The sequence below is a fragment of the Lycium barbarum genome, chromosome 11 (genome assembly GCF_019175385.1).
Source record: "Lycium barbarum isolate Lr01 chromosome 11, ASM1917538v2, whole genome shotgun sequence".
In the NCBI taxonomy this organism is placed as follows: Eukaryota; Viridiplantae; Streptophyta; class Magnoliopsida; order Solanales; family Solanaceae; genus Lycium; species Lycium barbarum.
In genome coordinates, this window is record NC_083347.1 from 3,317,125 (window position 1) to 3,333,947 (window position 16,823).

General features: G+C 33.8%; 2 protein-coding genes across 3 annotated transcripts; one reads left to right on the plus strand and one right to left on the minus strand.

Moving 5' to 3' along the window:
- Nucleotides 1–3,299: 3,299 nt before the first annotated feature.
- On the minus strand, nt 3,300–9,052 carry LOC132617585 (probable beta-1,3-galactosyltransferase 2). Of its 2 annotated transcripts, none has more exons than XM_060332628.1 (11): nt 8,528–9,052; nt 7,611–7,677; nt 7,174–7,238; nt 6,845–7,056; nt 6,673–6,736; nt 6,087–6,159; nt 5,869–5,989; nt 5,092–5,179; nt 4,879–5,004; nt 4,675–4,784; nt 3,300–3,761 (listed from the first exon to the last, which is right to left on the minus strand). In XM_060332628.1, exons 1-11 carry the CDS (start codon nt 8,650–8,652, stop codon nt 3,613–3,615), a joined length of 1,200 nt encoding a protein of 399 aa, XP_060188611.1. In that variant the 5' UTR covers nt 8,653–9,052; the 3' UTR covers nt 3,300–3,612. The 2 variants fall into 2 exon arrangements, with proteins under 2 accessions (XP_060188611.1, XP_060188610.1); XM_060332627.1 differs by having other exon boundaries at nt 7,581–7,677; nt 8,528–9,045.
- A 3,608-nt stretch (nt 9,053–12,660) lies between these two features.
- On the plus strand, nt 12,661–14,223 carry LOC132617227 (heterodimeric geranylgeranyl pyrophosphate synthase small subunit, chloroplastic-like). Its single transcript, XM_060332185.1, has one exon. The coding sequence runs from the start codon at nt 12,868–12,870 to the stop codon at nt 13,900–13,902; it is 1,035 nt and encodes a 344-aa protein (XP_060188168.1). The 5' UTR covers nt 12,661–12,867; the 3' UTR covers nt 13,903–14,223.
- Nucleotides 14,224–16,823: the final 2,600 nt, after the last annotated feature.

Sequence of the window (16,823 nt, forward strand, 5' to 3'; positions counted from 1 at the left end):
AGATGATTCCATGACTAAGACGATGAATATGATCTTATAATGATAACGATGTAGTCCAAGACGAGAAAATGCCTACGGTAGATATGTTGGCAAAATGTTCTGCTATGAAAAGGAAAATATGGAAACGTTAAATTAATTCTTGATATCTCAACTCTATTACAGGTAATGACTACTCTAAAGGTCCTAGGTATATGAAACTGTACCCTATGACCCTATTTGATGTTTTCCTCATAATGACACTTTTCATTGGTAGTCTCGCCTCACAATACTCGTTCCTTCAAGGTGAGACAAAGCGACTATGGTTGTTCCATAATGTAATCGGAGGCTACCGACCTTCCGTCACTCCGATGGACACATGAATTTCTTTGAGCTCTCATGCATGCCAATGGTATGGCATATGTATATGAATGTGAATATGTATATGTATATGTATATGTATATGTATATGGGGAAAAAGGGGAAGGGCCACTGTTATATCACCACCTGATTCAGCTGGATTTCGTCCCGGACGCGGGATGCCCGGACGCGGGATTATGGGAGAGCCGGGTACGGCGTCTGTATTTGTGATATATATATAATATGTTGGGACACTGTTGGGGAGGGGGGTGGGAGAGCCGATGTACTCGGCGTCTGTGAATGTAAATGAAGGACACCGTTTTCTGAAATGTTCTGTTTTCTGTATATATAAATAAGAAACACCGTTTTCGAAAAAGAAATTAAGCATGCATGACATCTGCAGAAAGGCATTCTTATGTATAGGTTACATCTGTTCCAGGATAAGCTCCATATGTCTATTCCGATATTATTCATACTGTATATTCCTCTATTATGGTACTATTCATGCCTTACATACTCAGTACATTACTCGTACTGACCCCTCTTCTTCGGGGGCTGCGTTCATGCCGCGCAGGTACTCCCAGATGATTAGAAGACCTTACTGAAGATATTCCAGCGGAGATGGCGAACTCCATTTGTCCCGGAGGATTGCCAAGTCCATGTATATGCTATGATGTTCTATTCCATGTTAGAGACTTTGCAGATAGAGTCATGGGAATTAGGTTGTCAGTCTGTAAGCAGCCGATATGTTATTATGCTTCATGTCACGAGTCTTACAGGATGTCAGAGTTTACTTATGAAAAAAAAAAAAATTGGAGAGCTTACCATGTATTTTATTCTTAAGTGATTCCAGAGTCTATGTATGTAATAAGAGTTAGCGGGTTCGCTCGGTCCTAGATAAGGGGTCGGGTGCCCATCACACCCTAGTAAAGTCGGGGTGTGACATCAACACTTACATTGCGCATTAAAATGGTGCGCAATACAAGTCGTATTAAAACAGTCAAATAATGCAGCAATGTATTGTCAAATAAAGCCTTTATGTGTTATAGATTCCTGAAATTGTCATGCGTGGTGTGTTGTCAAATCAATACTTACAGTGCGCATTAAAATAGTACGCAATACAAGTCGTATTAAAACAGTCAAATAATGCAGCAATGTATTGTCAAATCAAGCCTTTATGTGTCATAGATTCCTGAAATTGCCATGCGTGGTGTGTTGTCAAATCAATACTTACAGTGCGCATTAAAATGGTGCGCAATACAAGTCGTATTAAAACAGTCAAATAATGCGGTAATGTATTGTCAAATCAAGCCTTTATGTGTCATAGATTCCTGAAAGTGTGACAGGTGAGGGAGACCTTTTCACGCACGAAATTAGTGCGTGAAAGAAGAAAACCTTTCACGCACAGTTTCTGTACGTGAAAGGTTAAGTTTTTACACTGTGCGTGAAAGGTTAAGTTTTTGCACTTTCACGCACAGATTTTGTGCATGAAAGAGTGTACTTTTGTTTAATTCTCCCCTTCCCCCTTACACTTTTATTTCATTTGTAATTAATATTGGTTTATTATTTTTTTTAACCTATTAAAATCACGTTTTTTTACATACGTCGCACGAGTTATTATTAAGATAACTAATTATCATTAAGAAAATAATAACATAAAATGTACACTTTATTTACAACATTCACAATCTCATATCCCACAAGTGGGAGCCTTTAGAGTTTGGCTAGGCCTAAGGCTAACCCCACCACCACCACCATCTCCATCCCCCTTCCTCCTCTTAATCTGTACATGCTCTATGGCATGATCATCCTTGCTTCCCTTCCTTCCCTTTTTTCGACCCGGACCCCGGTTCATAACATACTTTCTATGGGAAATGACGGTGGGCGGTGGGGCCGGTTCATAGCATGGCTCCTCGTTAATCTCATCAAGAGACTCGTCCACAAGCGCAGAGGAATGAACCTGAAATAACATATAAACAATTTAATTTAGATTTATTCAAAACTAAACATGAAATAAACAACTAATTAATAATTTTTTTTATTTTATTGTAAAAATCAAACCAGTGTGTCGACGGCCTCCTGAGATGCCTGGTGAGAGGGCTCCTGAGCTGGCTCCTCAACGGTCTCTTGAGTGGGCCCCGGTGCAGGAGATGGGTTCACAGGCGCAGAGGAATGAACCTGAAATAACATATAAACAATTTAGATTAGATTTATTCTAAAATGAACCTGAAATAAACAAATAATTAATAAATTATTTTACTTTTTTGTCAAAGTCAAACCTGTATGTCGACGGCCTCTTGAGATGCCTGGTGAGAGGACTCCTGAGCGGCCCCCGGAGCAGGAGATGCAGATGGTGCCGTATCAAACACGAAGTCCTCGAACATGGAGTCGTCGAAGTGCAGATGTAGGCCACCCTGTAGATCACGAACAGGCCGCTCACGCACGAAAAAAAAAAAAAAAAAAAAAAGGCCTCCTTCACGCACGAAATTCGTGCGTGAAAGGCCGAACTTGCATTTTTGCAGTTTGCTCCTTTCACGCAATAATTTAGTGCGTGAAACCTAGTAATGTTTTTTTTTTTTTGTGCTAGTTTGATTCAACTCTTTTTTTTGTGCTACAAAAGTCGCGGATTCAAAAGTGATTCGACAAAGGTTAAATTTCTTTTGAACTGCCAATGTAGAAGTTAAACTCATTAAATGTCTTGTTTTTTCTAATTATTAAGGACAATCTTTTACTATTTTAAGTGATTCGACAAACCTTAAATTTCTTTTCCACTGCCGCAAAAGTTCATATAACCAAACACCTGGTGCGAATAAATATTTACTTTTCTATCAAACCCTTTTCTTTGTTAGTCAGCTTCACAAGGCAAATAAAAGTCACATTGCCTAAACTTCAGAGCCCATAGGCTTGCATATATTGCTACAATGACTCCTATAATAACATGAGAAAGAATGAAACAAACTAACTAAAGGAAAATTTCAATACTTTCATATATGAAAGCAGCAAAGCACTTGCTGAAAGATACATTTAATAGTTTCCTCTCACAAGACTAACAAATTATGTTCTAAGCATCTAAAAAGAATGGTTGTTTACACTTTTGCTTCAAATGAAACTGGTTGCTACAATTCTATCCCCTCCTTAGCTAATAATATTTGGAGCAGATACAGTGGCAACCCCTCTCCCTCTCTCTCTGATGTTTCTGCGAATTCTTGTTTTTTCTCTCGTGTTTGTATGATGTTCTTGAAGTCTCTCCAGAGATTGGAGAAATACTGCATTTTATCAAAAGACTGCATTCCACAAAGCATTTTCGCCTTCCCCACAACGTCGATGAACCTCCTTAATCCTATCCACCGACCTGCATATCCCGCTGCAGCTCCAATCAAAGGAAGCAACACAAATGTTGCCTGCTTGAGCTTTCCACTCACAATCTGGAGAAAATTAAGATAAACAAAATCGAATTAATCATCTCAGAATATTTAGAGATCAATCAAATCAAACTTCTTCCTCAATTAGGACAAGATTCCCCGTGTGAATAGTTGTAGTTGTAACTAGCTATCCTTCTTTAAGGCCCAAATAAATGTGACATCCGAGTTCCAACATTCGAGGATCTAATGTACGGCGAGGAAGCGAATTTCTCAGACTCAAGAGGGTAACTAAAGTGCGTAAAGAAGGGGGAAAAGAGAATGGAAAGGCAATCAAGGAATTTTTCAGAACTTTTCTCAACCAAATGAGCCATGAAAATAGTACAAATGCAATTTTTTTTCCTGTCACGAGGCACAATGAGGAAAAAAGGACAAACTAACAGAGTAGTGCTATTTGCATAAAAGGCCCAGGAAGCCATGTGGAAGAAAAAAACTACGCTACTAGAATGGCACCATGTGAAAAAGTACAAAGCAGTCATGCGGAGAAAGGCAAGGAGTCATAATTGTTTTTTGATAAAGTGAATTAACTACCACAGGGTAAACCACCACCTCTCGGTTCATGTGGTTGTTCTAATTCCATGTACGCAGAAGTGTGAAACAAGTAAAAATGCTAAAAGAAAATTCTAAGCCTTTAAATTACTCAAAATTGGGAAGATCATAGTGTACTTGGAGATTTTCTTAAATCAATAGTTTGATCTTGTAGGCACATCTTAATCACCTTCCCAAATTAGAAATAATCATTAACCTATCATTCCTGCCTTATTTGCTCGGAAAAATAATAAAAGATGGATAATTGGAAAACAAAACTGCCAAGTTTAAAATGTTCAATGCAGATACAAGGATCAAAACTTCAGGGACTCTTAAAACTGACAGTTCTAGAAGATACTCTACTTCCAAGAATAGTTTTATGAATTGTTACCAGGTGGAGTTCCACAACACAATCTTCTATCATCTATATGTTCCACATCCAATCCAATGAGCCATGACCCAAGAGAGACATCCTCGTTAACATACTTGTGCAGAACGTGCCTAGGATTATTAGAAACCAGGATCAGCAAATGATATTCACGCAAAATAACACAAATACAGTTCAAGAATATCAGGAAAAAAAGCAAATACTTACTGATTTATAGATATATAAGTGGCTAAATCTTTTGAAATGGCATATAGCTGCCCTGTTGCATGTCGAAAATATCTGTTTCCGTCCTCACCAAATTTCCAATGCTCAGGTTCATGATATCTCACTCCCCTGCAAAGAGAAGAGAGGCAAAATAGAGGTGAGTAGAGGAAATATATCTATGACTCGTTTACGGTCAAAAGTGAACTCCTTGCTTACTTCTGAGCAAGGACGGGACCAGATTTCATGCAACCGATATATACACGGGGTTTTGAACGATGTCTAAGCAGAGTTGCTCCTAGTGCACCTGAAATTTTCAACATGCATGTTATCGCAAGAGTGGTAGCATAAGCATAGCAGTGCAATTGTTGTAGTAATACAAACATGGTCTTTGTGAACAATCTAGAGAAAATGACAAAAATGGTCCCTTATGTTTGATGGTAGGTTCAAAATAGTCCCTTAAGTATACACGGAAGGGTTTTGGTCCTTTAAGTTTGCTAAAAATTAACACTTTTAGTCTCCGTCAAATACTTACCGAACTTTGTCGGTTAGATTTGACGGGAAATATGGATAAAAGGAAAATAGAGGAAACTCACATTTAGAGGTACAAATTTTGTAGTTTCTGCTATTTTTTATTTATTTCTAGGGTCTGGCACAACTTTTCGTGGTGTAATTTCTACTATGTTTTACATCATTTTAGTGTCTAGTGCAGTTTTTTGGTGTGGCTATTTTAGGATTTGATGGGACTTTCTTGGCAAATACGGTTAAATCTTTTTCTTCCCACTATTTCCGTCAAATCTAACTAACATAAATAGTTAAAAATTTGATGGAGACTTAAAGTGTTAATTTTTGACAAACTTAAGGGATCAAAACTGTTCAGTGCATACTTAAGGGACTATTTTGAACATACCCTCGAACATAAGGAAACATTTTCTTCATTTTCTCAACAATCTACGATGCAGAAAGAGAATAAGGTATAATGGTTGAAAGTCCTACCTATATTTACATGTACATCATCGTCAACTTTAATATAGAAATCAGCATCCCACAGCGCAACAGCAGTAGTAAAATAGGTCTTTGTCTTGGCGGATAATTCAAGATACCCTTCAACATGTTCCTACGAAAGACCCAGTAACATGTCCAACAGTTAGATTAGTTCTAGAGGACTGGGATCTGATATAAGACGAGACCAAATAAAACATTAATATTATTACCAGCCTCAAGAAATCTCCGTGCTTCTGGTCTTCTGCTTCAATTGCTCTATCAAGAATGCCACCTGATGTTGCACTGGTTATTGGATAAGTAGATGTGTAAGACTCCACGAACATCAAATTACAAGTAAATAAATATGCAAACTAACACCTCCCAATTAATAGGAGAAATATGAAATATCAGCTGCCCCATTTTGAAATATATTTTTAAGTACCAAATCCTCAATTATACTAGACAAAAATTGTGAAAATGTGAACTAAGTACTACTTCCGTCTCAAAATAGTTGTCCCGTTTCGTTTCTCGAGAGCCAATTTGACAAATCTTTAGAACTAAATAGATTAGATTAGTTCAATATTTTAAAATTAAAATTTAGATATTCAAAAACTATACGAAATGTACTGTAAGTTGTGATTTTTCTCATATCAATATGGTGAAATAATACATCTTAAAATATTGGTCAAAGTTCATGTAGTTTAACTCTCAAGAAGTGAAACGCGACAAGTATTTTGCAATGGAGGGAGTATTTGTTCTTGTCATCCCCATTCCCAATACACGTTGAGAATATCAACAATCAGTTGCATTACCCACCTGTGACCTATCACAAAACGAATTACAATACCCTTTTCTTCCTCTAGCTTCTTTCTCTTATCACCTGTTTTCCACGGGTCAATTATCAAAATGCTTAGTATATATCCAAGTATCCAACATTGGAAAATCTCCAAGACGGACTCATAAAAACCAAATAATGAAGCTCAAAAACCTTGTGGCATCCAGGTAGCACGGATCGAGTCTCTTCTTTTTCGGCTGTTGAAGGCAGTGTTTATCCCTACGACCATGAGATATTTTCTCTTCTTGGTCAATTCAGGGATCTTTACGTCTTCGGTTATGGGAGATCCACTCAGTATAGAATCTTGCAAAGACCTTGCCGCAGCAAGTTCCATCTCTAGGTTTGAAATTGTTTTATCCAAGGTTCTGTAATTTGTATACAAAGACAACAGCCAATGAACTCGTCGTTCCAAATACTTGAGAAAAGGAAACATAAAGTACGACATTCATCAAATCTACAAGTTAAAAGCATGAGAAACATACTGTACAGCGTGATGTGTTTCCGAAACTTCCCCGAAAATATCCTTGGATTCACTTTTCACATCTTTCTGTTGAAAACAAGAAGACCAAAAGCCATTATTTTCGAATGACTCAAAAATCATTCCTCAAATTGCTGCTACACTCCTCTTATCTAATACTCCCTCTTTTTCAATTTGTTTGTCTTAACTTTCTTTTTTAGTCTATTTCAGAAAGAATGTCTTTTTCCTTATTTGACAACTCTTTAATTTCAACATCCCACATGACATGTTTAAGACACAAGATTAAAGGGCATTTTGGTATATTACATATCTTTAGTTTACAATCACAAGATTCAAAAGTCTTCTTTACTTTCTTAAACTCCGTGTCTACTCAAACTAAGACAAACAAATTGAAACAGAGGGAGTACTCACTTTTGTAGGATCACAGTCCTCAGAAACTACCCCTAGTCTTCGATCATCAATCCGTGTTGTCCTTGAAATGCCTTTAGCTTCTGGCACTGTCCACATCCTATAACCAAACATCTTCATTGATGAAAAAATAGGACAAAGTTGCAAAAAGGCTCAATAGTTGGGCAAGCAAGAAAGATAGCAGTAAAAGGAGCATTTTAAGCTACTCTCTCCGTCCCAAAATACTCATCACGTTACTCTTCTCGGGTGTCAATTTGACTAATCTTTGGAGCTAAAATGGTTCAGACTAATTCAATATTTTAAAATTAAAACTTAGAAATTCGAAAACTATATGAAAAGTACTATAAGTTGTAATTCTTCTCATATCAATAAGGAATACAGACAGCCCTCTCCATAACAGCCATCCTCTATGACTACATTTCACTAAAACAGCCATATTTTCTGTTGAATCGATCTTTCATGTAATGTTATATTATATGTTCTCTATATACAACATTTCGCTACAGCAGCTAAAAATATCAGGACAAATGATGTCGTTATAGAGAGCTTTGTCTGAACTACTTAAAACGGTCAAAGTTCATGTAATTTGAATTTCAAGATTCGAAAAGTAACAAGTATTTTGGGACGGAGTGAGTACAATATATGCTTTAAAATGCAGCTGTAGATCTTTTTCATGACTAAAACCAGGCTTATTTCAATAACACCACCATCCTAACTTAGAAGTAACATCATTAAATTTCTAAATTGCATAATGAAAGACAAAAAACTAAAAATTCCCTACATAAACATACAATAACAATCTAATATGAAGCTTAGATGGAACCACAAATCCTTAAATAAAGATCCAAACTTCATAATCCAATCAAAAATACAAAATCTCAGAACAATTTTTATCACACAATTTATTTATTTATTTTTAAAAAAAAGAAAGAAAGATCAAATGGATGAACCTGTCAGTGAAGAGCATCCCAGCACAAAAGCATCCAATGCATAGAAGAATGGTCAATTTCCTAGAAAAAACACCTTTTCCAGCTGATTCAACTCCTCTACTTTTGAAATTCATTGTGTTCTTCATTGCTTAAAACCAATCAATGACTAATTCAAACAATACTCATTTCAGACTTTCAGTTCCCAAGTCAACAACCCCAAAATAAAGAACCCCAAAAGTAGTATCAATCTCAAGATTACTAAAAAAAAGCTTCTTTTTTTTTTTTTTTATAAAAGGGGTTTCTATTTTCACATGGGAGAAGTTGAAGGTCGGTGAAGTAGAAGAAGAAAGTTTGAGGAAAACAAGACCCCCAAACAGCACTTTGTTCAAGACTCCATCTTGTTTTACTTTTTCTAAGTACTTTCTTATTAATTCTTTTAATGGAGTACACCTGTTTCTTTTTCTGTCAAGAGAGAGATAACATTGTCGGTGAGGTAGCTGGTAAATTTTTGTAACTGTAAAAAAAAAAAAAAAATGGAAGTTGCCTCACCACAAAAGTGTTTTTTTTTTTTTTTAAACCTTCTCTTTTGTTTTATTATTACCAGGCGGCAGGTGATGATCTGCTAGTTAGTACAGATAAAAATCATGGATGGTGCTCTTGTAGTAGTAGTAGTAATAATGTTAGATCTTGGCATGCTGCAATTTTGTTGGAAATGTAGTCAACCTCAAATGTGTTTTGCTCTTTGTTTTTAGCTAGCGTTGGGTATAGATTTTAAATCAGATTTTGAAAAAATTACCTTCAAATATTTATTTAGTCATGAAATTTGATTAGTATTCCGCTATGAGGGAAAGGAGTGAAAAGCTATGTGAAGTAAAAGAGGAAAGGGTCGCCGACTGCTACTAAGAACCTAACAAAACTCACTTAGATGACACCTGGAATGTATTTTTTTTTTCTAATTGAATGAACAAACTTTCAATGGTCCGCTCTTCTCTCCTCGTGATCGAAGCTGACCCCAGAAGTTGGGTATTCCTTCTTAAGAGGACACTAACCCTCCCGACTTCTACTCGCAAAATATTAGAAATTTTTCAAATAAAATGCATGTTTAAACACAACTTTAAAAACTAAAATTTTCAAGTTTCAAATTTCAACTTCAAAATACGGCCAAACGGAAGTTTAGTCCCACATATATTGTATTGTATGGTAAGAAATAAAAATCATGTAAGTCAATAGGTGGTGGGATTTTTTTTGAGAAGTTAAAGTTAAAAAAGATTATTTGAAAAGTCAAATTAATTGAGGTTTAACAATACAGGTATTAGTTATTTATATAGTTATAAGTATATGTTAGTTAGTATCTTTTAAAAAAAAAATCATTACAACGAGAGAGGAGGAAAGGGTAAAATGAAAAGATGAAGCGAATATACACTACAAATAAAATTTGAATTTTTCACTTCAATTGTGGAAGGCAGATAGCTTGCCATGTGAATCAAGCAACTAAAAATTTAAAACTTCTTTCAATTATCTTCCTTTTGATCAAAGAGTTTTAATAAACTATGTTTCACTTAAAGATTGAGTCAAAAGAATATCTGTGGTTATATAGTAAGACAATATCATATTAAGAACCTAAATTTGACTTACTTTTAAATGGCGCCTTCCATTTTTGAACATGTCTCATCAAAATTTATGGGATTGAGTCCAAAAAGCCATTCAGATTTGTTATGCTAAAGGTATTAGTAAAATTATAAAAATAAAAGAATTAACTAAGTATCAAACCGTGACTTTCGTAGCTCTTTCAAGAAAATAAAGTTTTAAAATTTCAATAAACAATTGTTGTTCTTATCAAATTAAGTATCAATGTTTACCCTGCTATCAATTATCACAAGAGTTAAAATTTTATCTTTTCAATGAAACATGTGACAGGTTGTTTTCCCTAATTTTATCTAGCTTTTTGGGATATCAATGCTTTATAAGGTTGTAGAGTTCTCATTAATTCTCTGAGTTTGGTCCTTTTCTAAAAATAAAAAGGTGCATTCCATGAATTAGATATCAATAATTGCATTAGAGGAAAAAAAAAAAAAAGACAAAAAGGAGTAGATATCAATCATGGCAATCTGATTGGTACAATTGTACAAACATTCAACAACTTATCATGTGGGAGGGTGAAAATGATGTGTTACCTTAACCTCATTTAAATGCACACCTTGAAAACTTTTGCAATTATAGTATTAATATTTTCTAATTTTCTTTTTTTAATCATATTGGTATTGTAGCAGAGTTTCAAAGTGGGTTGGGGCCACTATACCCATAGTGGTTAGGTTATCACCACATTCCAGCCATTTTTGGTCTGGTCGATCGTGATAGGCTACCAAATATGTAGCTCGAAGCAAAGAAAATCTCTGCAAAAAAAAAAAAAAAAAGATCGAAAAAGGTCGTAACATTGAGGTACATCAATTATATTCCGCTGATTAATTTATTTTTTATTCGAAATTTATTGACTCGATTAATTCAGTAACGTTCGTGATATTTGGTATAATGGAGCTTTCACCATGTAAAGAAACAAAACTAATTATACTTTTTCAAAACTGGCCTTCTTGCAGCCTTTGTTTTTAGTAACTTTAACCATATATTATATATAAATAAACACATAAATTATGTCGCACAAGGGCAACACCTAATACAGTTTTTTGTTCCAAAGGTAAAAGCAAGACTTGGAAATAGTATCGGTAGATGAAATTGATTATTGAGAAAAAAACAAGATCGCAATAGTAAAAATACAAGGGCGTAGCTCTTACGAATAGACAACTTTTTGTTATATCCCTCAAACTTATCAATCTTGACATGACCTTTTAACAACATAATGGTAAACCTTTTATTATATATATTAATTGAATAATTTTCCGCAACAAATGATTATAGTCGGATGGATGAGATTTTTCTATCGTTAATCATATGCAGGTGTTGATATGACTTTTTGATTAGGAGTTTATCCGAATCCATTACTTTCGATACAGAGTATATATATGTATGTAAAAATTACTGAAATTAACAAATATTAGATCTAAAATCATAATTCTAATTATACAATGAGTTCAATGCTGAGGATATTTCAAAGTTGAACTTATTAAATTTAAATTTTAAATTCGCCTTTGATTATATGTCTCAGTTCAAACCCTAAGTATCAAAAAGATCTTGGTAAAACTTCGAACAGACCTTCGCGATGCGAATCTAAATTAATTTGTGGCCTCAATTCGAATATCAAAGATATGAAGAAAAACTAATACTAATTTACTATGTCCGGTCAAGGCTTGAAAGACCCTCTAAACAAAAAATTATTGATCCGTACAAGCATCCAATAGTAGCTAAAATAAACTCTGTGTTTCAATATTATAAACTTTCATTCTCCATTTTAATCTTTTCTCTTCCCTATTCACGTGCTAGCTGCATTCTCTCAAAAAAAAAAAAAAAAAAAAGACGACTACATTATGTTATTAACACTCACATGGCTTGCAGCATCTGGACACACTCTTTGCATTATTGCCTTCAGCTACAGCTTTTATAAATAAGTAAAGTACAATATGATAAACTAGAATTATTGACATATTTAATAACACAAGCCAACCGATTTTGTGGTCTGTGGATGCCCTTCTAGTATTTTATCCCTTTTACTAAAGGTAAATTTTCTTTTTTGTTAGATAATTTATAATTAGACTCCCAATTATTACTGTACCCACAGGATCTGTCAAAAATGGCCGTTCATATTTGTAAAATTTTAGTTATGAGAGCACACATTTAAAAGATTATGTAAATTTTTCAATAATATATGATCTTTAGTGGACCTCTTCGTAGGATTTGAACCCAGATAAAGAAATAAGGAGCCAATATAATAGCCCTTTAGGCTTTTGGACCAAGTCTAAGAACATATCATAATATTAGTGATGTTAGGTAGAGTGAGCGGACCATGTTATACCTATAATTAAAAATTCATATCGAATTGGGTATGAATTCTGAAAAGAAAGTTGTCTTTGATATAGAAAGTTTTACCTTCAAAGCGAGATTTCTAACGTAAATTCAAATTAATTGGACGTTAAAAGTGAGTATCAAATACCCAGTAGAAACAAAAAATATACATCAGGCTTGAAGTCACTAGAAAATTCTAGGCTCTTTAGTCTTAGTGGACAATTTCTAATCTCACGTTTAAAAAATGAAATTACATATGAAACGTGTACCACAAGAAAAATAATAAAATATATAAAGGGAGACGCGAACGCTACTACTTCAACTTTTTAAAACTTTTAATCTTTATCAAGATCCCATCTTTAAATTGATATGAGCTCATTTGCCATTTCAAATTTCAACAATTTAGCATGGCAAGAGTCTTTTCCTTCATCAATGGTTCCACGAGCCTTTCTACTCCACTTAGTTGTTCATCATCTTCATCATGTTACAGACCAATGGTAGTTAGAATGTGCCAAAATCAATCTTATTGGGCTTCAATTGAATCTGACATAGAAGCCCATCTTAAGAAAGCCATCACAATTAGGCCTCCTGAATCTGTCTTTGAGCCCGTGCATTACTTAACCTTTGCAACACCCAAGTCCACAGCACCAGCCTTGTGCATTGCAGCCTGTGAGCTGGTTGGTGGTGACAGAGCCCAAGCCATGGCTGCAGCATCAGCAATACATCTCATGCACGTGGTAACTTACACCCACCAACACATGCAGTCAACGCTGAAGGAGTCAGGGCCAACTATTGGACGCAAAAAAATTGATGCTGAATTACAAGATGAAGATGTGAGCCCGGCCCGTAAAAACTCGGATGAGATTTTGAGGGCTACTGGGCCCGAGCTAGAGCTTGCCAATGAACACAAGTTCGGCCCGAATATTGAGCTCCTCACGGGAGATGGGATCATGCCCTTTGCTATTGAGTTGCTAGCTAAAGACATGAGCCCGGCCCGGAATAACTCGGACAAGATCTTGAGGGTCATAGCTGAGGTGACACGTGCCATCGGGTCACAAGGGATGCTAGAAGGGCAGTATCGGGAGATAGAATGGGCTCGATCAGGCAACGGAAACGAGAAACTGTTGGAATACGTGTGCAAGAAGAAAGAAGGGGAGATTCATGCATGTGGAGCTGTTTGTGGTGCAATTTTAGGGGATGGAAGTGATGAAGAAGTAGAAAGCTTGAGGAAATATGGGCTTTATGTTGGAATAATACAAGGAATAATAAATGGAGTAGGAAGAAATTACAACAAAACAATGGAGAAAAGGGTGGATGAACTGAGAGTGTTGGCCATGAAGGAATTGAATACCACAAGTTTCAAAGGGAAGAAATTAGTGAGGCCGATTGCTAGTCTTCTTGAAGATCTTTTCGTGCCTCTATCAAAATGTGATCTTGTTTAGATTTTCATTGAACTACATATTTAATTTAAACTATAAAATGGTGTAACTTGTCTACTTTTCAACAAGTTGAGTGGGTGATATATTCATTTAAATGTTGTAATTTGGTCATTTCAAGTCAAACACATTACTTTACTTTACTACGTTAGAAGAGTCGGTTGGAGCAAGAATCGTCGTCCGTCCTTGCTACAACATTGGGTGTAGGTCCCACCTCAATTTCCTATGCAAGCTTTTTGAACTAACCTGTTTACTTTTGTAACAATGTGGGTCAGCTGAATTTATTTAAGTATCAATATGTTATGGTTTTGCTTAATAAGCTTTTTATTCAATTTATTATTAATAGTATTTATTTAACTGATTGAGAAAAGTTCTGTTCCCCCGCCTCCCTCTCCATAGCTTTTTGTTAATTTTTAAAGTTGGAGCTCTATTTAAATATCAATATGTCATGGTTTTGCTTAATAAGCTTTTTGTTCAATTTATTATTAATAGTATTTATTTAACTGAGTGAGAAATTCGATGAAAAGAAGGATAAAAAGTTTTATAAGCATACAAATATAGTGACATATTTACAATTGCAAGTTCTAAAAATATTCAAAAACCACACACTCGAAATTTATACTTCTTTTACTAAATAAGAATTATCTTATATTATCAATTCAAAATTCGTTAAAAACTTAATCATTGATTTATCAATATTTTTACATGTGTTTAGGCCCGTGCATAGCACGAGATTTTATTATAACTAGAAACATGAGTTTCAGAAGTGGATCGTCGACATGCCTACTTGCACAGAGGGCAGTTTTGATATTTCTTTTTTTTTTTTTTAGAGATATTATACTCAATTGTTTTATGTATTTACTTTTTCTATCTTGGACAATTAAGTGCCTACTAGGTGACTTTAGTGAAAGTGTGGGTCCACCTTGGATTTCGAAGTCACGCGCTTTATTTGCACACTTCTCAAATGACTCCTCTGCACCATTTAAACATTCAAGTGACAATTTGGATTTGCATCTTTTACTTCTTTCTTTCTCCATAATTTTTTCAGTGAGTATATATCCTATCTATACTTAATATGTTAAAGAGGTAGAAAAACACCGGTTAAAATTATTTTATAAAATTAATTTTTAGTTTGAAAAAAATATTTTATTAACAGACTTAATTTTTAAAAGTTACAACTGGTTAAAAGTTGTGATGAATAAGGAATAATATCTGAAGAAACAAGTATAATTAGGTAACAGGACTAACTGTAATATTGTTGTAAAACTAATTAAATATGTTTACGAAATAAATTACTCTGTTCTTATTGCAATGTTTAATATTCCGAAAATAAACTAATATAAGTAGGCATTTTCCAATGTATTAAGTTTCTAATTATAAAACTTCAAAATAGCCAATATAATTTATTACTAAATACATAATTATGATAGTTCGTGTAAAAATAAAGATACAAAGAGTATCTTATACCACACATATAATTATATGTCCGTGTTATATCATACAATAGAGACATATAATTACCATACATATATGTGAAGTTTTAAAGATTATACAACTCCAGAAACATTTTCCAGAATTCCTGCATTCCAAGTACATAGATGTGAAGTTTTAAAGATTATCACGTTTTAGTCTAGGGGTACGGTCGTTAAAATGATGTTTAATGATTTTAAAAAGTAATTAAAATTCAATCAGTCTTGAAATGGTTGTTAAGGTTTGATTAGCGGTTTAAATGACAGTTTAAAATGATTATTAGCACATATCTTCAAAAATAAAATAAAATAAGGTCACATAACTTGAAACAAAGAAAATATACCATAACACAAATTATTGAACTCTTGCTCCTAAAACTTTTATTTTTCCACATGTAACTTTCCAAAAACATCATAAAATATGTTGAAGGAGTCTTATAATTGCATAAAAATAAAAATAAAATAATTAACATATATCGGGCCCGTGCTGACACGGGCTCCAGTATCTAGTTTATATATAAGGGAGAATACCAAATTTTTGTATTCCTCACATGAAGTTTTTTGTCTCTTTTACGCTTAATTGAAGTTTTTATGACATTGTGAATCCTCAAACATTTTGGTAAATTTTGAGAACTTTAAGGAATTTTTTATGAGACTGAAAATGATGATGTCATGGAAAAGGTTATAGTGGCCCCACAAAATATACTCACAGTATTTCCTCATAAAAGACTCAAATATGTAGAATTATATTTTTCCTTAAGAATTTATTATAAACACGTAGAGAATTATCATGTCATTCAAATTCTATCTTAATATAGACTTAATTATTGAATTAAAATATTATTCTTGTAATACTATTTACTTTGTCGATGTTATTTACCAATTATCATTTGTTATTTTAAAGTTTTTTTCGTCCTGTTAAATGTAAAGTCTTTTTATTTTCTCCTGTAATTTTGAGTCGTACACGCTGACAAAAATAAGTTATTTACAAAGATTTCACTTAAGGTATGATTAAGTTTAAATTAAAAGAATAAATAGAAATAGACTTATATCATCGTGAAATTCTTAAAAAATGTATCAAAAATGTAAATTACAGTCCTTTCGCCTCAATCGAAAAAATGAATTTCGAATACAATAGTAAATTAATCAAATTTTATGTGCACACACTTTCAATATTAAATTTATCTAATAAATTAATGTTCTAAAAGAGAAACTAGCAAATACTATTTTATGTATATATTATGAAAATCTTTGAGAAAACACTGTAATTAAAGAAAATACAATTTGATCTCCAAATAGTAATAATACAAGACAATTACTAAATACATTTTTTTACTTTTTAATATTAAAATATTTTACAAAGTACCGGATAATAAATATTTATTATGATTTAGGACAAATAGTTAAATTGAACATGAAAAAGATATTACAATGTAGATTTAATAAATGGTTCACTAA

Excerpts from the sequence above, each read along its gene's own strand:
- LOC132617585 (XM_060332627.1), bottom strand. The coding sequence starts at position 8,652 with ATGAAGAACACAATGAATTTCAAAAGTAGAGGAGTTGAATCAGCTGGA. Across the intron at positions 7,057-7,173 it reads GAAACACATCACGCTGTACA|AACCTTGGATAAAACAATTT; the intron begins GTATGTTTCTCA and ends TACAAATTACAG. Across the intron at positions 6,160-6,672 it reads CGTTTTGTGATAGGTCACAG|TGCAACATCAGGTGGCATTC; the intron begins GTGGGTAATGCA and ends TCCAATAACCAG.
- LOC132617227 (XM_060332185.1), top strand. The coding sequence starts at position 12,868 with ATGGCAAGAGTCTTTTCCTTCATCAATGGTTCCACGAGCCTTTCTACT.